At 35.7% G+C, this 24,811-nt stretch overlaps 1 protein-coding gene across 1 annotated transcript in view; it reads left to right on the top strand.

Moving 5' to 3' along the window:
• The window catches only part of TRDN (triadin), a 270,244-nt gene that overhangs the window by 214,488 nt on the left and 30,945 nt on the right, over positions 1-24,811 (top strand). Inside the window, exons 27-31 of the mRNA XM_088521987.1 lie at positions 245-295; positions 881-931; positions 9,873-9,902; positions 22,496-22,522; positions 23,631-23,678. Coding sequence (XP_088378113.1) covers positions 245-295; positions 881-931; positions 9,873-9,902; positions 22,496-22,522; positions 23,631-23,678 — 207 coding nt within the window. The remainder of the gene's footprint in view (positions 1-244; positions 296-880; positions 932-9,872; positions 9,903-22,495; positions 22,523-23,630; positions 23,679-24,811) is intronic.

Raw genomic sequence — 24,811 nt, 5'->3', positions numbered from 1 at the left:
AAATACAAAGGAACTAATGATGTATTGAAAGCTTATTATTTTGCATATCCAGATCTAAAAGGATGAATGAATGACCTCTCTGTTTTGTGTCCTGCTACTTATTTCCATGCTGTTACAGCCATTTAATTTATCACATCCCTTTTCCCCTCTGCATATCAAATTGTCTGACTTGCTCTCTTCTCATGTGTCATCTTATTTCTCTATCCTGACTTCTGATAAATGTTAAATGTTTTTTTTTTTCCAGAGCCTGATAAAAGAAAAGATGTGAAGCCTCCAGCAGTCTTAAAGGAAAAGGGTAATGTCTCTTCATAGCATCATTTGGAAATAACCAGTTGTCCTCATGAAAGGGTCTGATGGTACCTTCATGGTGCTTCTATATACTTCCTTCTTTTGGTGAAAAGAGACTAAAACTATTTTTCTCTCACTTAGCAAATCTGAAACGTTGAAATGAACAGCTTCTTATATGAGTCAGAAATAATAATTACCCTTATTACAGCATTCATTAATTTTTGTCTGACCCACATAGACAATACTCCTGCAGAAATGCTGGTCTCTTGCTGACAGTGAAGCAGTAGCAGAGGTGTTGCCTAAATTCAGATGATGGTCCTAAATGACAGGCTAAACAGTGCTGAGAGCATCTGAACCACAGAATCTTTTCAAGATAATTTAGTGAAATTTGTTTTGGTTTGTTTCCAAGTCCTAAGCTGAACCTTTTATTGGAGTAAATTGAAATTCCAAGCCTTTTTTTTTGTGTACCTTTTTCTTAGTCTGGTGTTATGAAGATTTATTATAATGTAGATGTCTATAGTTAGGAATGTATAGTGATAATAGTATTTTAATAACTTTCTGCTTCCATTTTTGTGTTTTATACCATTTTCAGAGTCTTCAAAAGGAAAAGAAATGAAGATTTCAAATTCCACTAAGGAAAAAGGTAATAATCTTGAGTTGGACTGAGCCTTAGCATAAGATTCAGTAGAGAAAATGGATCTATTGTGTAAGCATTCCCAAAACTCTAGTTTATTCATTTACTCATCCACAAATATCCACAAATCCTTGAATGTCATCCTTTTCTGCAATGACAATGTTTTTTACTTTTGTGATAAATGACATATTTATATGAGGTTATACAAGAAGTGGTAACAGTAGTACTCCATAGCCTCAAACCTTTTGGGATTTCTTTTCTCCTGTCTTAATTTTGTCTCATTCTTTCTCTCTAAAATTTCCATTTCAGGCTGTATTTTACTGTTCTTCTATAGCATATGGGTTTTCTCTGTAATACTGAAAGTATCAGCACTGGCTGTCAAATAAATATCAACTGTAACATATAGTACCTGACCTCTGAAAATCAGGAATTCTTAGACAATGATAAAATTGCAGTCATAATTAACCAAACACTTTCAAATTTACTTACTCATATCAACTTAATTCAGAGAAGACTTAGACTTACTTTAACTGTATTTGCATATTGATTAAATACCACTTGCTTATTAAAAGCAGTCTCTTGGGTAAATGCATAAATAATTTAACACAGATAAATATATGTAATAACTTACTAGGTAATAGCAATCATTTCAACCACAGGAACAGTATTCAGTCTTAAAAACTTCAAGTTCCTTTTGAGAAGTACTTCAGTTAATTGAATAATATTATTTCCTATCTTACATATTCCCTAAGGATCATTAGAAATTCTGAGCAGTGTTTTCTCTAGTAAAGTTATGAAAGACAAAGTTTTCAAGTCTTTATTTACCATAATACAGATAGAAAGTATAGAGTAGAATAGGAGAAATAAGCTATTATTTTGCACAGCAATACCATTCTAAAGCAACATGAAAGTTTAAAGTCTTATGAAGGGAACTAGAGCTTAAATAGTCTGATACTCTTGAAAGCAGTCAAAGCAAATGGACCTGCGTAGTCAGTCCAAGGCCAAAGACATAGAAAATAGGGATGTTACTTTTGTATCCTTTCTGTTAGTTTACCAGCAGTGAATATTGAAGTGCATTTTTCATTTGTTTGTTGACTTCAGTATAGTGCAGCTTTTATATTTTAAGCATTCAGGTGAGCTAGGTTCTTGCAAATGTATCTGAAACATAGAGCTTCCTATCACCCTTTTGAGCTTCCTGTCACATTTCCCATCCAATTTTTATCTCCAGCTCTCCATAAATATTTTGAGTCTTGTGTTAGAAGTGGTGTTTATTTAAGTTTAATAGTAATAAAAGTAAAATGGCATTTATTACAAGATTGGAAAATAAAAAGAACTAATACGTATCTGTAAGAACACATGAATTCATTTAGGAAAAAAACCCCACAATTTTACTAAAGAGCTAATATTCAAAATGTACTAAGTTAACTCAGTTTGATCACCCAATAATGCAACTAGTGAGTAAGGAATGATTTATTCTTATACTAGTTGATAGTCCAAATGCAAGCTTTTCCTTGCACTATAGTGGGAGAGTTATATTTCCATTGAACTTTCATATCATTAGACTACACATGGGGCAAGGTTTTTGCTTTATTTTTTAAACAGTAGGTAAAGAATCTATAGCATACAGATACAAGACCCAGTGTTATTGTATCAGCCTGTTGTCTTATAATTTACAGCTTGTGAAGACACAAGATAGGAGTGTTTGGTGCCGAATATGCTGAGTTTGACTCCACCACAGTGTAAGGGCACATTAGAGACACCTGAGAGTACTTTGACAAAGGACATCTTGAATGAAGTCACTAGAACTACTTTGTTTTTATAACAACAGGAGGATATTCAGATAAGCAGTGGGAACTAAAAGTGCTGAGGCTGCACAACTGTTAACATTTTTCTAAGTGAAATGCACATTATTGGCTGTTAAAGTGCAGCCCTAAAGATTCCTAAGACATGGCATTTCCAGCAATATTTTTGTTGGTGCCATGCATCTTTGTTCATCATCTATGTACGTATTTATTGCATTGCACAGCCCACTGACAACATCTGATGGGCTTACAGCAATCTGAATTTCTCTTAGACACTAATTGACTCTGTAAGAAGTTTAAATATTTGGATTAAGTTATGTCAGACCCATTATCAGGCCAACCACCTGCTTTTTTATCTTGTGGTATCTTAGATACGTGTAGTGGCTGGTCTGAGCAGGCTGCTTTCAAGACCCTTGGAGAAAAGCTTCAATAGAAATATGTAACTCAAAGGGGAATATCTCAGGTTGTATACTTGAGATACGTATGTTGTCAAGAGACCTAAATATCTCTAAGATTCACTCATCTTCCAGTCACCAAAGTTCATGACACAGCAAATCTCATACAAGCTAACTTTGAAGACCAAAGTTCAGCTCAGTGGCTCCAGGTTCTTAAAAGAAGTTGTTTGACTTTTTTATTTTATGCAACAGATCTTCATAAGCCATTTCTTAGCTGCTGGGATTCATGTGAATGCAGCACTTCCTAAAACAAGTACAACTAACTCAGTGATACTGAATTTATATGACAGGACATTGACATTTTGTCAGAAGAGTGTAACCCCAATGCGTAAAGTGGCTTTAAGCATCCGTGTGGGATGCTGTGCTTCATTAAACCTCTCTTTTTTTAACAATGATAAGTGACACGTCCCATAGATCAGGCAGACAGCTCGAGCAAAGTCTCTGTAGGGAAAAGTGTACCAGAAATATTGTGGCCACTGCCCTGTAAAGAATTGCAAACAGAAGGTCACCTTTACGAGCACCAGTTCTCTCTTTAGCCCGTCGAGAGTCTACAGGAAGTTCTTTTAATGGCCATCTCATTTCAGCAAAAAAAGCACCTTGAAAAACCGCAATTGTTTGAGTAGCACTTGCCACTTTAGATAGATCTGTCAAATCCAATATAAATCACATCCGTAATAGAAGTGACCACAATAAAACTCAACTATGCTTGGAAAACACATTCTTGAAATATGGGAGCTAAGCTTGCACAAGCTCGGAATTACAATAGAAAATCCTGAATAATGCAGAACCCTACTGTAAGGTGAATGTATTAGGCACATAAAAAATGCAGTGGCAGCATGTTTGAGTGGTCCATCCATTACAATCATGATTGCTGAACATTGCCCATACCAAATACTTCAAGGAAACATCAGAACATTAAAAATCAGACACCAACAAATGACACAAGACTGAGACATACTGGGAGGTATACAACTTGCATTGTGATTCAGCATGTAGCTATGAAAACATTAGAAAATAAGAAAAAAAAAGAATGGCAATGAAATACATTATGTGAAAGAGCACCATTTTATAAAAGTAAGATTCTAGAGTTTCAATTAAGAAAAACAGGTCCTATCTGTTAAAGTAAATTTTATTACAAATTATTATGTGAAACTTTGTCCTTGTTATTTTTATTTAAAGGAAATTTATTCAAACCAAACAGGAAATAGCACGTATATGTATGCATACAGAAATATGTATGCAGAAGTCAGAACATATTAGTAAATGGCAGTATGCCCACTGACACTTATAGTATTTCCCAGAGGCAGAGAGTGATAAATATTGGGTCTTTCAGCTCTCTGTAACTGTAATCTGAAAGATCTGAATACATATGTATTAATGTATTCATGCATCCTTACACAATAAACCACAATTCTAGTTACATAAGATGATTTGCTTTGCATTACATTTGAGACCAGAAACCAGGACTTTGTCTGACTGGGACGGTCTGCCTCTCACTGCATGGAACAGGGTCAGAATCCTTCAGATTTATGGCCATTCTCTGGTCTTAAGAGTGCTACACTAATTTCTGCAGTGATTCAGTGGGGAAAAAAAACCCACTATCTCAAAAATACCTTATATTTGGGGCAATTTCTCTGAAAAGTGAGAGAAAGATTTGCATCCTTTCACCCTGAGGAGATAAAGGAAACCCACGTAGCTCATGCCAGTGTAAGGTCTAGCCACGACTCCTTGGACTTTTTTGTTGCTGACACTGGTGAGCGCTATGCTCTGAGGGCACGGGCCACTAAAGCTGCCTGCTGTGCGGGTGTCTTAAGAGAAGAAATCCAAGTGACTTTTCCTTTTTCCCAAAAATCAAAGGTGTCCATGAGGTTCATTCATATACATTCATAGGCCAAATCCCTGAAATAAAAGTGGAATTGGGAGCAAAATAATTGGGTGCTGATGCAGAATTAGTTCACTTGTATCAAGACAATGTGCTTGTGTATTCTTATTAATGAATTGCTGGTTTAAAGTATAATGAGGAAGAAAATATTGTCACTTTTTTTTGCAAATATAGTCAATTAAAATTTTATTAGTAGATTTGGCAGCTAGATCCTATAAATTAGAACAAAAAAAAGACAGTCAGGTTCAGCTGCAGCATACTCCTTAGCTACTAATACTAAAATACATGAAGGTAATCAAATTAGAGCTATTTCTCCAAAGCTATTCATTAAAACCAGAACAAGAGGAGGAAAAGGGCAGGAAAAGTGTTTCCTGCCATTTTATGAAACTCATTTTAAACACCGATTCTCCAACCAATTTAAAAGGCTAAATTCTCCTCTCTGTTGCTCATTATACTGGTTCTTTTAACTGTTCTCTTTGCATGGTAGAAATTTCTCTTGACATGGATAAGAGAAATTCTACACTCAGAAACAATGAAAGAGGCAGATAAAAATATCTGTTAGGAAGACCTGAGAGAAAAAGATCACTTTATATGTTCCTTAAATATGTAAAATTATACCTCCTCCTCAGGCTATGAGCAGATGGACAAGTTATGGTGAGATGAGCAAAAACAGTATGAACACAGTGAATGCCAGCTGCTTTGCTGTAGCAGCCTACATCAGGTAGTTTTTACTTCAGCATAACAGCATGCATTTGAGTAGTTATCATGGGGTACCTGCCACTGGATAAGTCTGCACTTTGTCTTCTCTTACCAAATCCTACATATAACAATATTAAATGAAATAACTCAGTCAAAACTTCCACTGACTTCAGCTAAAAATAGCTTTTTAGAGATAGCTTTAAAGGGGAATCAATTAGGATTGGGAGAGACAAAGAAAACCATTCATTTTGCAGCTAGTTTATGGAATAATCTTGTATAGTTCCATGACTGGACTCTTTTTATAGTCCTTAAGTAACAGGAAATGACAGAAATAGTAATGTGGTAAAATTTTCAGCTGACATAAGTTAAATAGTTCAGGATCATAAGGGACTGTGATGCACTGAAATAGATGAGGTGAGTAGACATCATGATGACAAAGAAAATGCTGTGGCACCAAATGGAATGGAAAATATATCAGAGGGAAAATATTGAAGAATATGGCTCTGAATTAGTTATATAAACTCAGGAAAGGACCTAAATATAGACAGATCAGTGAAGAACTTGCCTGGATAGGCAAAAAAAATGCATATAATATGCTTATGCTTTTGTATAAGTGAAACACGTATCTTGTCTGGAGTGCTATATACAAAACCCTCAAAAGATATTGCAATAGGTTAGGAGAGAACAGCAGTAGTTCACTCTTAGAAGAAAAAAATAGGAGATATTCAGATTGCCTTCAGAATTAATTAACATGATATAAACATGAATAATACAAGTCTAAAAAGACAAATCTAAGTCAAGGACTCTTCAGAAAAAATCACAGAGGAACTGGATGTTTATATGGAAATCCAGGTTAGCCGAAGTTTCCATAATTAATTTTTGCATATTTAGAAAGGAAGTTAAACTTTTGCCCCAGGCTTCAATTTCTTCATATAAGGAAAAAAAAAAAAAAAAAAAAAACAGGAAAATTTGTGGAAGAAATACTTGCTTATTGACCATTTTGAAACTGCCTTCTGAAGCATCATCTACTGTCAACTACTGAATTTTAAAGTTGGACCCGACTAATGATGGATCTGACTAATGATGGATGAGAGCATCAGGAAAACCATAGGAAATGGTTTTCTTATGCCACAGGCATTTTCAAGGTTTGAAAAATTATCTATTTCCTAACTAGTTCAGAAAAAAATATACCTCCAAGCTGTCAGTACCTGTGGAATTAAAGCACTGCTGGTGATCCTGATTAAGAGCAGCACATTCTGAACTTGAAATATTTTTTTTCTCCAAGAAAATTTTTACTGTGTTTAGACACTTCTGCAAAATTTCCAGCACTGGAAATTTACCTTTATTTTCCCACCACACTGAAAATAATTTGAATAATCTCCACCACTTGTTAATAATTGTTATTTTCCTCCCCCTCAAAATGTAAAAAATTATGATGCTCAGTTCTGGTCTCTGGAGTAGTAGTTAATCTGGATTCGTTATCCCTGAGAATAGGATTTGTATCCTTCATAAAGATATCTTGCTATATTAACTGCCAATATGTGGTTTGGATTTAGAAAGAGTCTAGGAAAAACCTAGATAGGTGACTAACTGGAGTCGCTGTGATTAAAGACTACTAAAATAATCCTATCTGAATAGTAGGAGTTTGGCCTTTCTCCATATTATGAAGAAAAAAGGAGTTAGGAGCATAATAACTGGGCATCACAATTTCTAGTTCATAATTCTACTTTGTTTAATGTCCTTCCCTGCCTAGCTGAGATTTATTACTCGCATTTGTACTCAGCAGGAAATGTGGCTTTTTGTCAAATGCAGACCAAATTCTTTGGCTAATCTACCCATCTTTTTGTTGCATTTCAAATACAAACACATAGCTCAGTTTTTGAAAGAGCAATGTAAATGATGATCTTTATGTTCTTTTTCATTTGTTCCTTGTCATTTTAAGTTTGAATAACAGCATTTGATCAGAACAATGCTATTGGCAACAGTAGTCAGAATGAGGTCTCCTCTTTCTCCTAATATCTGAACTATATGCCATCAGAAAAATAGTGGTCAAGGTGAAAATCCAAACAGATTTAACAATAGAGGACAAAGGCGTAATAATATTTCATTCTGTGTGTAGGGGAGAATTTAGCCAGTCATATGTGCAGTGGCAGGTGTGGATGGACCTCTGTCTGTGCTCTTCTCAGGATCAGAAGTGTGGTGAGTCAGGAGGACCCCAGAAGTGTACTGCACAGTAGCTGGTAAATTCTGCTCAGTCTCCATATCTGGAATTTCTGCTAATTTGGGCGTCCATTCAATGCACTTCGTACGGCGTCTGAAAGCCACTGAGACTTCTATCTTCGGGGGGAAGAATGTCAAACTCCCTCTGTAATCTTACAATCTTACAAAAAACACAGATCTAATTCTTCATTGTTTTGATATACATGTTTATATCAAAATGCACATGTATAAAAAATATACACTGTTTTGATATACTATGAAAGCAAAGTGACTGCAAAGTGGACCAGCTCCTGGACACGCCGTGCCTCTTTCCACTAACTTTAGACATGAAACACTTTTTCCCCTGCTGGGCATATCTCTGAGATACTAAACAAAAACATATTTTATTCTCAAATGAGGGTAAGATAGAAATCATGAACAATATTTGAAATATGATTTTCCCACCCTCGGGCCATGGATAGGTGTCATATCAATGGCAATAGTTGAACTCCTTCATTTTCAGTATCTTTTATCCAAATGTGCTAGTGTGCCAAAGGAATTTCATCTTAAGAATTCCAAGGAGGCAGAAATCAGTAGCAGCAACCCAACTCAAAGTGCAAACATATGAGGCTGTGCCCACTGCCTCCTTTGGCTTTATAACTCTTTAATCCATCATCTTCAAAGGGAAAGTCTGCTTCTGCATGTTTCCTTTCCAGTTTCTATACCACAACAGGTCCAGTCATACAGCCAGCTCAGTGCTAACATTTTTTACTGGGAAATGCAGGCTCTGATTTTGAACCCCTCTGATTTCTTTTGCCAGAAAATGCTAGAAGTTCTGTACTAAGACAGAGGAGCTCATTGCCACCACTTCTAGTTCTGAAAGAAAGTGGCATCTGTAGCTACATTTTTTAGGAGTCTCACTCCTTTAAATGTACAGTGGAGAATGGGGAGTACATGGATTTCAAGAACACTGAGGTATGAGCTTGACTCAGCTCTATTAGGACTGCAGAAGTAATCTGCAGATTCATGCGTTTAGGTATAGATCTCCCTGTAACAATCATGTCAGTTCTTTTAATGAAACATGGATACATTTCCACAGTATCATTTGCTGCTGCAGGCAGTGGTTTATCGGAACCCCACATTGAGATTCTGGTGGACTTTTGAGCCATCTCTAGAGATTGAATATTGTTTTCACACCACAGCTTGTCCTGGGGTCCTCGTTCCCAGTAGTCTGGGACCAGAACAGGTTCCTCTAGCCTGTGTATCCAGTCTTCCTTCCCACAAAATTCATGCTGTGGGACAGGGAAGTGGAATGGCTGTGTCATCATATCTTGCAGTTCATCATATTAGAGGATTAGATACTTAAATGTGACTTCAGGTGTTCTTCTTTATTGTTTCTATTGTTATTGTTCTTTTTCTTTTGGTTTTATTTATTTATTTATTTACTTCTATGAGCCTTAAAGGTAAAAAAGAACATAACTCTGAAACAGTTATTTTTGCAGTCTTCCTCTAGTCTCCCCTTCCCCTTGTCCTCTTCCTATTCCTACCTATTTACCTTTGTAATTACTTATTTTGCAAAAAAAAATCACTCTGTGCCTCTATCTAAATATAAGTGCCTGTGAAGAAAGATGAGTTTGTGACTAAAGTTAAATTTGAGAACCAGAAAGCTGGATTTTGCTCTCTTTTCTGCTATATCAAGAGCAGAGCTGATTGACGGTGAGGATGAATGCTTCATCTTTCTGATCATCAGTTTCATCACCTGGCAAAGAAATGTAATGGCTTTATTGCATAACATATGTATGTTCTGAGACACCTACATGGAAGGCTTTTGTATAGAGATTTAAGTTATTCTTGCTAATATTACACTTCATTAACTGTAAATATGAAAAAATAGTATTTTTTTTCCATTTCAGCTGTGGTGAAAAAGGAAGAGGAAAAGAAAGGTAAATCAGTTATTTTCACTTGACTGAAGCATCTTTCAGGCTGTGGCTGCTGTGAGAAATGTTTCATTCTCTGATACAACTGTGATGACACACACCACCTCACGTGCCGCACCATCAGCTGGCTTTATCTAGTCTGACTGTGATTGATAACACCGTTGTCATTTCCAGTGTCGTTAGCTCCTTTTTACCACAGGCCAACTGAGTCCCATATTAGATACTTCAGCTTTCTGTTTGTGAAGAAAAAGAAAGGCTTTTGTTATCATGCTAGAATTTGGCAAAGAGAACAAACCTGCCTGGGCACCGTGCATGCTGACCTGACGGTTTGCTCTTTGCAGAATGTGCTTTCCTAGCTACGTTTCATTTCCTCTTTTCAGATATGTGTGTAACGTGAATGCAAGCTTTGTTGAAGTCATTCTTTAGGTATTTTAACAGCTCGGTATTCAGTATAAAAATCTACTCTCAGTCAGAACCTAAAACATTACTTGAAATCGTTTAAGATAATACACTATGCTTATCACACCCTAAATATAACTTATATTTCAACTTTAAAAAAAGAATGAAATATTAGCTTTTTTCTTTAATATATTTAACATTATAATAACATATTGGTTCATGAGCCATATGTTACTCCTTAAATTGGGAACAATGATGGAATTTTACCAAAGATTTCAGATGGTTGTTTGAGATTTGGTACTGAGTAAATGAGATCATAACTGGCTATTTAATTCTGAAGTTTACTTATTTTTTTTTTCTTTTGACATTTCCAACTTTAGAAAGTGATTCATACCATAGAACAATGGAGTCAGCCTTTACTGTCTATTCATGATGTGATTTCTAATCCTGCTATTTTTTTTTTCTGTTATCCCTATACGGAGTTGTTAACTGAACTGGAAAAAAAAATGGTAGTCTCAACTGTATTAACAGCTCATGAGTGAAAACTTGGCTCTGCTGTTGTTACTGGCAATATTCTGATTCACTCCACCGGAGCCAAAATTTCACCTCATGTGTTTAATGGAATTAAAAAATTCATTTTGGTTACAGGAAAAAAAAAAAAAAAAAAAAGCTTAATAGGTATCAAGAAGGATATTTTACCCAAAGATTAGTTGGCATCAACAGAGGCATGAAAGGTAGCTCATGAAGCAAGAATAATCAGAAAACTGGCAGTCAGGTTCACAGCCATTGGTTCTCATACATCAAAATATTTGCTGTAGTTACACTTTTGAACTTAACACATGGATAGCTGCATCCACAGTGGAAAGAAAGGAATGAGGTAATTACTAACTGTGGAAGAGTGCTACTGCTGTGAGCCTTGCTAAAAGTTGTGGGTCCATTCATTTGCACAGACACATCAAGGGAATTTGTTTGACATTCCTGCTGATTCTCCCTAGTTCATTTCTTCCTGCATTAGGATTTTTTTCTCGCCTTAATCATAATCTTCCTCAAAAAAAAAAAAAAAAAAAGTGCATGTTTAATGAATATTCTTTGAAGTTGCAGGGACTTCTTTCCACCTAATTTCCCTTCTTATATATTTTCTGATTAAAAATTCACCTTCTTTCATTCCTTAATTTACTAAGACGATTTCGCCAACAGATACTTTCAAGCACCTGGCTCAGGGCAAGGTGTACTTCATGCTGGAAGTTGCCCCCAGCCAGCTTCACAGAAGCATAGATGTGTGGGTTGAAGAAAAAGTCAGCTTTGGTCATTTTTCTAATATCATAGTTCTAGTTATTCTTGAATTAAACCTCCCTCTGGTTTTCTAAGGTTATAACTAACATTATCAGCGAGGTAAGAAGTAATAGTAGTGAATGAACAGGCTGGTCCTGATATCTTCCAGTAACTATGGAAACCTGGCCACTCAGTGAGCTTCTCGTCCTTAACAGAAATCCAATAAAATGGATGACCGGAAAGAAACAAAAGGGGCTCTTCCTGAAAATGGACATATCATTCTTTAGCTTTCACATTTAGCTTCACACCTTTTGTATGCCCCACGCAGAAAATATTGCATGTGAGTGGCTAACTGTGAGTATCATGTGTTTTCATTTATTTATTTGTGATTATTAGCACAAATTGATCCTGGCTGGATGTGTATATATCCAACTGGTGATAGATGTGCAACACTTGCTGATTTTGCTTAAGGGTACAATATTTTTCTCCTCATTGCAAAGATCACAGAAGTAAGTGGCCCACCATTGTTCTAAATGGTCAGGCTCGTTATCCAGAGTATGTTGTGCTAGCAGCATGAACAAGTCCAATAGCACTTTATCATTTCTCATGCAAATCATGCTGTACATAGATGCTGCACTGCGTATGAGGCTGTCTCCAATTATTCCTTCTTATTCAAATACACGCCCCTCATTTATAAAAGCAAGAGTAATGAGCAATGCAGAGTGACAGGCCATCATAAAAAGAGAAGAGATGAAGACGGAATGACATTTTCTATTGATGATACTTTCTCTATATAGCATGAATCAGATATGAAGGAATCTAGAAGAGAAAGAAAAGAAGCAAATTAAGCTGGAGAGAGCTTATGCATTTCATTGATTCCTCCAAGCATAAGTAATACTAACGAGGAATTGTTAGGCACCATCTACGCATAAAAATGATGCATTAGCCATTTCTATTTGAAAGGTTATTTCTCTAAGACTTTGTGACCCAAGTCCTAGAAAATAGCTTCAGCATCATGTTATGCCTTATTTCAACACACGTGGGATAGAGGACCTGTCACAAGAATATATAAAACGTTGTCATTTTCTAAAGGGCGAGAGATAACAACCCTTTCATGAGAAAGAACTTCCTAAAATCTCCACAGGCAAATTTTACTGCAAGCATGTGAAAAAAATTAACTCTTGCTCATAATTCAGAGCATCGCAAGCAGCATTTTGAGTGAATTAAATTAGACCTAGGTATTGGTGGTGTGAGGTAAAACCCATAAACTCCTGAGTACCTCTTCAAACCCATCACCCTTTTAATGGTCTCTATGAAACAAATCACTAGTGTTAGTGATGGATAGAGAATTCCTCTTAGAATATATGCAGTACCTTAAAAATTTCAAGGCTGTGCGAATTTTGCAGATTTCACTTGAATTCTCTGTAGAAAAAATCTAAATGATAAACAGAGCTATAATAACTACATATGTTAGCATTTTGCAATTTAAAGTGCCATTTTAAAAGAAAAACATGTTAAGAACATATTAAACTGAAACAGTAGTGTTATATTTCAAAAAAAATGTTTCATCACTAGAGAGAGCTCCAAAAATGCTTAATGTGTTATGGGGCTAGATTAAAGTCCATTTCAAGGTTTTCTAGTTCTCTATAAAGTGGGATTTCTCATTTCCATTCATAGCTCCCATATTTCATTGATTTCTGACAAAAGAAATAATGGGCAGAGATGGGGGTGTCCTCCAAACTTAACAAGCCTAGAAAGTTGTCTCCTCAGGTCAGTCTTTGGAAAGCTTGCCTACCCTAAGCATTTATCTGCACCATACTGATTCAGGAGTGACTCTGTGACCCACATGCACTCTTTTCTCTGCTAAATTTTATGAGTAATTTTGTTAAAGTCAGTAGGACCAGGCTTAAATGAACCTATGAGGAGAGGCTGCAGGAACTGGGCTTGTTAGTCAGAGAAAATATGTTTTATGCCAAGCTGGCAGCAGCCTAACATCAGCCTTCTAACAGCAGCTGTCATGATAGCTTGATTTTTAGTTTACAATTTTGACTCCAGCACATTTCTCTGAAATTCCTAAGGAATAGATACTAATTCCTCTTACTCCTAAGGAGGAAAGGGAAAAAATGTCCTTTAAAAACATCTTTTTTAAAAAAAAAAAAAAGTAGTGAAGTAGTGTCACCATTTCAACTCACACATGTACCACCATTTTTAAATTAGCAGTGATATTTTGGCAGACACCTTGAAGTGGGACTCTTTCAAGAGGTAGCAGCTATTGAGTTATCCACAAGATGGAGCCCAAAGGATCTATGAACAGAGAGTTAACACAGTCACTCTAAAGCAATCTGAAGCAATCTTAAGCAACATATTGCTGTCTTTATATGACTGAAGAGCGTTTTACAGGAGACTTAAGCCACAGACCAGGTATTCTGCAAAGCAAATCTACTCCTCCCTAAAGATGCTTTTGCATTAATGGATAACTGTGATTACATATTTGAAGAGATCATGAAACTTTGAATTTCATGCTAAAGCAGCAAAAGCCAAACATGTTCAAAGAATGTTTATGAAGGCAGAATTTGCATGGAAAATGTAAAATGCTATGAAAAGTCTACATCAATTATTGCAGTTTGCTTGAACTCTTTTTACCATATTTCAACTTTCTGAAAAGGTTATGAATAAATAATGTCCATTTTGCAGGGTTATGTGAGACAATGATCAAATATGCAATTTCTGTAAAGAGATGGTCATAGCTTGAGGGACCAGGCTCAAGTACTTCCCATGGTTCAGATATGCCAAGAAAGATAAGACATGACCACACTACAGCCCCCAGGGTACCCATTTAATGAAACAGAAAAGTAGACAGAAGAATGCTGAGTGTGCTGGGCTTCAAGACCAAACCAGATGCTGCATTTTCAATCAATTCATCATTTCAAAGCACTTTTGAGGGCTTTAGAGAAAATAAACATTAAGAAGGAGTTGCCTTATACGTGTTAACACTAGCTAGTTAAGTTGATGCTATTTGCCCTAGACTCCCTTAACAGTTAATAGAGAGAAATAAGTATCTGCAGAGAGTGATTAATCTGTCTGTTTTACGTATCTATGTCCCATGCAATGAATTCCTCTAAGGAGTTATCTATAATTATGAATTAACTATAACAAGGAACATAGTTTGGATTTAGATAAACAACTTTTTGATTTTTTGGTGAGATTCACTCTCCCACTCACGCTGAGCAGATCTAATTAAATATAGTAGATATACTTGGATTAATTAAACAGAAAGTTCCCAATTAAGGAGAAAGAGAGACACAGTAAAAATCTTGATTAACAAAAGCAGAAAACAAATTGAAGCCAAAGTGAGGATAGTTTACTGTTGATTATTTTTAAAAGCCTTCCAAAACTTTCAAATATTTTTTTCTCTTTTAAGAACGTGACAGCAAAAGAGAGGAAAGATGAACAAAACTAGGCAGTCATTTATAAATCTTAATTCGTGTCTAATATCTACTCTCACTGTACTTAGATGGAGGCACAAATTCAAATATGTTATCTTAAATGCTTAGCATTAACCTGAAAATCCGTGTTTAGCTACCTAGCACCTATATTTTAAGTGTGCTCAAGGTGCATAAGGCTAATGATGCTAACTTACATGAATGTTCTGAAAAAATACTCAGTTTTATTCTCACCGGGATTTAACCTGAACTTTGTCACTGGTTATATTTTTGTAATCCATTCAAAGAAAAAAATCAGTGTATACTTTTAAACTGCAGAAAGACTTCTGTCTTATTTGCAAACCTGCATAGCAATTTACATTTTGCAATACAGATCTTGCGTAGCGTTTCAATTGCAGTTATGATTACAACTTGTGTTAATCATTCTTACTTCCCTTGAAATAAAACAGTAATTTATTTTTCTCCTGCTACTAAAAAATGGAGAGTTAGGCTTGTATTTTAATGATTATGCAACAGGTGCAATTTCTGAAGAAAGAATGATCTGTATAATTGGTGACCTGTGTTGTTACCATAAGTTAGGTATAATACATGTATATTGGCATCATGTCGGCAACACTCTCATCTGTCAATCAGCATAATATACCTAGACACCTGGATAGCCATATAACACATGGCTAATTGTCTAAAACACTTCCACAGCAATAAATTATTACTTTATTGCTCTGTGCAAAGGCAATTGCAAATGAATACTCAGAGGTATGTTATTCGGATGCGATTCCAGAATTAACTGTTCTTGTAGCGATAATCTTCATTTCCTTTTTTCATCTATGCAGACATCATTTTCAAAAATATGCTCGTACAAAGTTGTAATTAAAGCAAAAACAGTCATCAGCAGCATTTTGGGAGGAACGAACATGGCTCAGGATGTTCTGTCTCTAGAAGCTTGTCATTAGCCCTCTGTTCTAATCACCACATTAATTTGGGATCACACCCTGGGAAAATTTCACCTTCTCAAAGGCTAAATATTTGTCATTGTTCTTCACTCCTAATATCAACTAATTTCTGCTCTAAAATCTGTTGCCTCTAGCTTTCCATGAGTTTATCTTATTCTTCTCTTACTGATCTCAATTTTACATTTAATTATTAACATGAAAATACTTTGTCATCCATCTTTCATATTCTTATATGAAATCAATTCGTTGTTAATAATGGTCTCAACAACAAAAATGTATACTCAAGGTATTTCCATTAAATTTGGACCCAGTGATGTAGTTTTACACCAGAGATTCAAACATCAATAATTAACAACTGTAAGAGGTGTCACTTTGGGCTCTAATTGTCTATATAGAACAGTGAACAGTGGTCATTTTGGTATAAATTCACTGGGAATCTTTCGGTCATCACTAACAACTTACACATCCCATTCTGCACAGTTTAATTCAGCTACCCTTTAAAGAGCTAATAATTTGTGTTGGACTAAAGCATGGCCTGAGTTTGGCTATGTTTTGCCTTAGTTATATGCAAAGATAAAGCTAACTCTTGGATGCTACTAAAAATAGAGGCTTCTTATCCTATTCTCCCTGATGTATGTGTTCCCATCACACAATTTCAGGGACGAGCACATGAAAACACCAGGAGCTGAGAACGTTGTTGAGGGAGTTCTTCAGGCCCTTCAGCACACGTGCCAAAAGATGAAGTGCCTTATAATACAGCACGTGTACCTCATCTGCATTTGACTGCAATTGTGTTCTTTTCAGCTCCATCGATGGAAGATTTCTCCTCTTGGGAATTTAAGGCTTGTAGTACTTTAAAGACATTAACTTTTACTGCTATCATATGAAATCGCTGTGTTCGAACAAGACATACATTTCTCAGTGCATTTTAGCTGTATAACTGACAAACTGGGAAACAGAGAACATCGGGATCATTACTGATGCTCCCTGCAGGCTTTGCATCTCAGATTCAAGCTGAAGTAATTCCTCATATTAAAAATAACTTAAAGAATGTCGGAAGTGTCTGTAGTTCTCTGCTATTTCTATTATTATTTATTCTATGCTATTATTTTGCCTACTCTCTGAGCTATTTTTTGTTTTTCTCAGTTATATAAAGTATCCTTGAATTGACTGTCAGAGTTAAGTCTTAAAAAAAGAAACTATTCTAAACAACAATAAAATCCCCCAAAATGAAGAGCCAGTTCATTATTAACTAACCAACCATGAAGTATAGGGCAAATCAAACAGTAAGAACATAAGCATCCTATCTATAATAAGGTAGATATCTTGAAAAAAGCTACTACAGTAATAAGAACTGTGAGAAACCTGTCAGCACATGGAAAGTGCTAATAGGAAGATCAGTCTGGTGTATATGTTACAGGTTTTAGGAGCAGTGTTTAATTATTAATTGCCATGGCAAACCATGACATTTTAGGAGGTTTTAACCTTAGCAGTTTACCCTCATTGTCATCATTATTCAGAAGAGTCATGCTCAAATGTCGGTCCAAGGTAGGCTGTAGCGCTACACAACCCAAGGTGAACACTTCCTACTAATAATGTAACAGCGAAAGCACTAGCTGGGAGCTCACACTCACTTCTGTGCTCTGCTGAAAACCTTTTAGGCAACCTAGAATAGATATTTTGTATCTTCCTTGTTCATAGGGGATAATACCTCAGAGAATGCTAGATTTTTTTTAAAAAAAAAAAAAAGTAAAATAAAATTTAAGCATGAAATTTAAGAGATTCGGTAAGGACAAAGCTTATGGAAAATGAACTTTACAATAATCATATACCTCCAACTCCTCCTTGCTCACCTACCACCATATCCTTCTTGCTTTCCTTAATTCGATCTGGCTGTAAGGTAACTATTGGTCACATATTGGAAGGCAGTTTCCTCATGTAGAGCTGAGGACTGGGAAAACGTAAACTATTCTTTTCATAGGAATCTTGCTGCAACTAATCTGTCCTGCAAGGAACCATTTCATTAGACATAAGCTCATTCAGGTAGTCTTTCTGCAACTTAGGCAGCTCTCACAACTCTCTGTGGCCAGAAGAATTTGAAGAGGACACAAGCAGATGTGTGGGATTAAATTAAGTTTACTGCTCTAGAAAACACGTTGGGAAATTTGGCTACCTCCTTTGAATTATACAGGAAGGCAAAAAATGCACAGAAAAGAGAGGCTCTTGAGCAAGGTGATTAATTAACATTAATTATATTTTTTTTCCAAAGTTTTTTCATTTAAGATATTCTGTTTTGGCCAAATAAAAGGAATGGTTTGTTCTGCTTGGTTTTTGATAACAGTTTCTCCACAGTTTGAAGAATATTGTCCTGACTGGGATAAAACTATTTCATTCAACCTCAAATTTAAAGTGCACTGATGATTAAGCAGAAAGAAGCATCATTTTAAATTCTCAAAGACTGCAGTGTTCCCAAAGAGTTTTGAAGTAGTAATGTTTGTTAGCTTGTCTAAAAGCCCATTTGCTAATTTGTCTATAGTTAATTTTCAGGGTAAATGGGATTAGGTCAACAGCATAAGAGAATCTAAGTCTTTTCCTTTTGTGCATGATTTATAAACTGGAAATTTTAGGGGTAAATCCTGAGAATTTCATGAAAAGACTCCTGTTAATCTTAATATACCTTTTGGTCTGTAATGTCTTTACTGATGTTGTTGTCACAGTGTCATGGCTGGATTCCTCTAATGCCCAATCCAAATCCCTTCAAAAACTCTTTGTGCTTGTTTTAGTAAGAGGTACTTAGCCTAATTTAAAGAGACTTCCTTATTTATAATATGCATGAAGCTACACAATAAAAATATTTTTTGCAGCTATAACATGTATTATTATTCTGTTATTCTTCAGTAAACCAAATGGTTCTAGTTTTACTTCCATTTTCTGCATAACATATTCTTTTCTTACAGAATGTGCATGCTCACAAACATATTTGCTTTCTGAGTAGCAAATGACTATTATCCAGATGGAAATAGACATGTTATAATAAAAAAAACGCTTGTTATGCTCTTAGCCTTGTCAATTTATGGTTCTATAGACCAGAGGATTCTTTCTCTGAATCCATATCTGAAGACAATTTACAAAAATATACTGCATATAATTAATACCTTTCTGACATTCAGAATAGCGGTTCATAATCAAAGAAAATTTGAGGTGAATGTGAAAAATAGCAAGACAGCCACCAAGCTTGGCTACCAAGATTAGTTGAGAAGGACAAAATAAAATAGCTAGGGATAAAACTACATAATTTCCATTCATCAAATTCCAGGCTTATGTAGCTTTAATTATTTTATCAAAGTTCTATCTGCTTTTACTAGCTCCAAATCTGATCCTTCTCTTTTTCTAATATGTTTTAAGTATTAAACAAATGAAGTTAAAATACTTTTTCTAACATAAAAAAGGAAGAAGAACAGTTATTTACCCAGTAAGTAGTCACTTTGACTAATAATATCAAAACAACTGTTCCAAGTGAGACCCAAGATACGTCTAATCCAACATCCTGTCTCCACCATTGATCAAGGTAGTAAATGCCTAGGGAAGAGTACAGGAATAAAACAGTTGCATAGCAGAACCTTGTAGCCTCCTGTGATCTCAGCTCAGGGACTTCCTAAGCCAAAAATTATGTTTAGTATATCTTTTGCAGATTTTCCTCTAGTTTGTTCACTCACATTTTGAAATGGTGAAAAATTTCAGTATCCATGCATCCCTGCAGCAGGGAGTTCCACAACTTAACTGTCCTGTGTAAGGACATATTTCCTAGGTAAGGAATATTGCCTGTGTAAGGAAATATTATTCAAAGACAGCATCTGAACAGAATTGCTTTACTTTCAGTGCAAGATACTATCAAGAGTGAATGAGAACAGTAGAACCCAGCCTTTCATCTCTTACCATTTAGATTATGTGCTGTTTAGTATATAAGAAGTAGGTTTGAGAAAGTGCAGTTGGGTCACTGACATTTAGCTGTTGTATTCTTCTTTTTAATTTTTCTTTTTCTTTTTTTTTTTCAAGGAGTGGGCTAAAAATCAAGATAACTCTCTTATGGGCAGTAAAAGGTTCTGTTTGTTGTATACATCATTTGAATTACATCTTTGATGAGATAATATGACACATCAGAAAGATATGGCTTAATGTTGAGCTGACTAAAATTGGTGTAGATTTGACAAAAATAGAACTCTCAAAAGTTCACTTCATTTTTTTTTCCAATAAAATATAGATGCATTTCAGCATACCTAACATATCCTATGAAAACTTTTGATTCTAAGAAGTCTTCATTTTTTTGATGAAAATACAAAACAGAAACATCTCTGGTTGACTTGTATACATATTTGCTATTTTATGCTTGGAAAACAATAAGGCCAGACACTTAGCTTGATACCAAGAACCTCAGCATTCCAGTTCTGAGTGGCTCCTGGTGCTACATAGATGGATGCAATTATGGTCTCTGTGGAAAATGTGGACAAGGGCAACACAATTACTTCCTAAACTTCAGTAACCAGCCTTGGGCTGACTTCTTATTTCTTTCTGCATGAATTCAGAGGAATCTTAAACTCTCTACATGACTCTCTTTTTCGCACAGAGGAAAAAAAAAACAGTGGCTTCACACTTTTTGTTTGTCTTTAGTGTTTTAAAACAATTTGCAGATGTGAGATACAGATGCTGTAAAGAGTCTGCAAATGAATAATGTCTTTTTTCATTCTTTGCATACTTCTGATCATTATTAGTGATTTCCTCATTTTTTGGAAGTGTTGTAGCACAACACAGTATTCTTTGATAGTTATACGAGTTATCAATTTGTGAAATTCAGATTTTTTTATACTTGCCCTGAATTTCCTGTAGTAAGTTAAAATTTATAGCCGGATGGGCCTCTGACTTATTATGTACTTTGTCACAATGAATTTCCGTTCCAAATTTAAGATCCATTTCTTGGAAATCCTTTATTTACAATGAAATTTATCTAAACTTAGATGTTCAGGAAACTATTTTGTGTTTTGGGGGAGTTTGAAGCAAAATGTCTGTGCCTAAAGTCAAAAGAATGTTTGCTAATGCACATAAAGACAGCAAATGTACCTTTGTCACAGGATCCTTGTTCTGCTGCTTCTTATTTCTACTTCCTCATTTGGGAACAAGTATATGCGTCTAGTTTGTATTTTTAGTTTCTGTAACCCTCTCCCCAAATGTTTCTGTTCTGTTCTTCATGCCATCTGCAATCACCATGTCTTTAAATGCAGCAACATGGATCAAGTAGAGATTGGATGTAAAGCAGGTCGGGAGTTAGATTACAGAATGACAGTTTTACAAGGAAGACAAGTGAGCGTTTCCATTTGGGAACAATCTCATCACTCTTGGGAGTTTTTTTTTTAAGTAGCTCTCCAAGGGTATAAGGCAATCCAACATTTCTTAACAGTGAAAACATGTGGTTTTACACTCTGAGGCACAGAAACAATAAAAAAAAAAAAAACCCTATAGACTGCCCTGAGTTGGAACTCAGGATTCTCGGTGAATCAGAGTCCTTAGAGCTGAGTTTTGGGGACCAAAGGCAGCTCATTCCCTGCACTGCTGCATCTCTCTGCAGGAATTACTGTCTTTGATACACAGCAGACTTTTACATCCAAGTGGCAGAGCATTGATTCTCTTGAAAACAACATCTGCCTTATACAAGGCAAGAAGAAAAGCCCAGCTGCCATAGGCAGCACCTTTGTTTTTGTAGGACCAATAGCAGTTTTAGATACGATTCCTTGAGATCTCTCTTATAGCTCCTTGGGGACTCTTGTAGCTGAGATGTGTTCTCTTAAAATCAATAAAAAGTATGAGTTCAGTTTTCTGTGTTATCTTGCATAATTTGCCTGGAAAATACACAGTATGAAATGGCATTAAGCTATGAGGCTATGTTGCTGAAATCGAGTCCTTTCAATTCAAAAGTGTATTAATCGTATTTTCAAGTATGTCCTTCTGTTCCTTGGAGTGACATTGGATCAATCTAAAACTCACTAATCTTACTGAAGCAGGTGAAATTGTTAGGGACTCTTACAGGTCTGATTCAGATTGCCTTAGGTGCCTCTTCCACACACAGCCCACAATTATTTGTCTGATTTTGCCCAGTACTGAACGCCTCATGGTCTGAATTTGCCATACCTAGTTAGGGACACTCTGCTTGACTCAGGTCACACATGTCACTTATCAGTGTAGATGCCTCAGTTAGATATGTAGTTAGCAGAAAAAAACACCCTTGTTTGAGGGCCACTCAGCACACCCAGGTTATGAAGAACGTCCTAGGGATATTTCTATTAAGTGGTGACTGCCTTCCTCAAGGACATGTCTGCAGCAGGTTCTATAAGTAAGAAAGACTGTGCTAACTGTTACACGTTTAAATATAGATATCCCTGAAGGCTTATGTTACCTGACTACAAATGTTATGAATAAATAAATTGAATTTTGCATTACAGCTCTAATCATACTAAAATGTGCTCTTTTTCTTTATTTCTAGTTGCTGTAGAGAAACATCATGAACATAGTAAGTAAAAAGCTGATAGAAAATATGTTACTTTTGCCTTTAAGAAGGAGATATGTTTTAATATTGTCAAAGTTTCAAAAACTAAAGATGAGATTCATCAAGACGAACTGGCTTGTGGGCTTGTGGACCAGGTTTCCATTCACTGTCCGGAATGAAGGACCCAGATGTGCTTCACAGGTCCCAGGGTGTACGAAACCATTTTCCATTCCCTTGCTGAGATGATACCTATCTTTGCCCTGTATCTCCATGGCCTGGATCCCACTGGAAAGAACTGATAGACACAGCAACAAGAAAGGGTGTTCTCTGGTGAGGTCTCTGATCCAGACAATAGAGACATTTACCTCTCGATTTGCTGCAGATCTCAGTTGCTACCATAACTGGACCAAGCAATTTCCTCAGAATGAAACATATTTTCACATTTTCTTTGAAATTTCCCTATCTCACTCTGAGTTTTTCTACCTCATAATGTTATTTTGTGGATATAGCATGGTTTTTAAATAACGCAATATTGTTTACCATTTATATTTTAATGCAATTTAATATATTTTTTAATTTTACCATATATACTACACATATATAATTTTAAAATATTCTTACTACTTCAAAGTGCAGCTATAAAAGCAGTACCTATTCCAGACAAGTGACTCCAGACTAACAGAGGAATATGGAAAGCTATTTTTCTTCTACGGAATATACTGAACTTTCATTCTGTCTTCTCTACGGAACAGTACCCCAATTATTTTGCAATAAAATACTATCATACATTTTATATAAACATCAAGGAGAGATTTTGCTTAGCAAAGAGTAATAGAGGTTCTTCACCATTATAGAAATTATGTGTAATTTATTTTAAAAAGACAGACTGCAATCTTGCAATTCCTTAAATTGCATAAAAATGTTAAAAAAAGGGTTTTTTACGTTATTTTAAGTTTGGAAAAGAAAATGTTCTTTTATCAAGCTCTTTTATTAAAAAATGTATCAAAAAGTTCTTCTCAAGTAGAATTCTAATATGTAATACATAGTCATCTATTAAATTAATAATGAGTTTTTTCTTAAGCTGTCTAAAAATTAGAAAGCTTTCTAACATATTGGTTCTTCTTATTTGCAGAGCATGAAGCTGTTAAACATGAAAAAGCTACTTCTCAAGCTAAGTCAAGTGCGTTTTGTAATTTAATTTCCAGTTACTCCAGGCTCTGTTCAATAAGGATTTGTGTGATCTGTAAAACTGGGAGACTTGCACTAAACATTTTTTATTTTGCTTTGTGTCAGTGGCTTTTTCAGAGCAGGGAGGAAAGGAAGAACGAGGGCGACATTTAATTAAGAGGATTCACCTTTTGCAGTTTTTCACAGTTTCTGTGTCTTTCTAACAGTGGTGGTTTATAAAGTGTCAGGGACACCCAGTTTCCAGGGTAGAGAAGGGTATTACCATTTGCCTGTCTGGAAATCAAAGACAAATGTCTGGAATTACCCATTGCAGCCTCTTCCATAAACAAATACCTGTTACAGGAAATAACTCTGGTCCCCAAAAGGGAGGGAATATAACCCCACTGGGTTATATATGTAGATATACAGCCTGAAGAGAGCCAGCCTAGGGTTTTTGTCTCAAAAAAAAAAAAAAAAAAAACAGGAGCTGAGCGGTTAAACAAATTCTTGGCTGGCCTCTGCGCTCAGGTAAGCTGTAAGTAATATTCAGCTGCAAGTGGCTGCAGTGAGTCAGACTGGACCGTGACTTGGTGAGGAGTTTGGCCTGATATGAAGGAATGAGGCTAATGAGTTTCATAGAAACTCAGCCGAAAACTCGACTCTGTGTGTTCTGACTGGCTGCAGTGGGTGCTGCAAAGCAGGTATCAGTGTCCCTTCAACCTTTGCTGATGAGGCTTCTGCTTGCAGAAGACTAAGCTTTACATGAAAATGAAGTATTCACGAATAAGTGATCAGATGAACTGCTTAGAAGCCTACTTTTTCAGTAGAACAGTCAGCCTTATTTTTTTGCTCATGCTTTTTTCTTCAGTTACATTTTTTCAGGGATAACATTTTTTCCTATGCATTTATTGCTTTTTAAGTTGGGTTTCTAGCAGAATATTCTGCTTATAAGATGAGTATTTTATGGACATTTTGAGATTTCCTCTAAGGCTTCCCTACTTCAGTGGCTGAATTAGTGATGTTGCATTGCTGTTTCTGATCCACCAGAGGGAAAAAAGAAACAGTGTTACTCCAGTCTTTGTAGACACAGAGATCAGGCATTTTTTTGCCTCATTGACCACTTTTTATATATTAACAACTAATGGA

This window comes from Tinamus guttatus, unplaced genomic scaffold (assembly GCF_059628265.1).
Source record: "Tinamus guttatus ecotype Peru unplaced genomic scaffold, ASM5962826v1 Tinamus_guttatus_pri_ptg000141l, whole genome shotgun sequence".
NCBI classification, from domain to species: domain Eukaryota; kingdom Metazoa; phylum Chordata; class Aves; order Tinamiformes; family Tinamidae; genus Tinamus; species Tinamus guttatus.
This window is presented reverse-complemented; position numbering and strand designations above follow the sequence as displayed.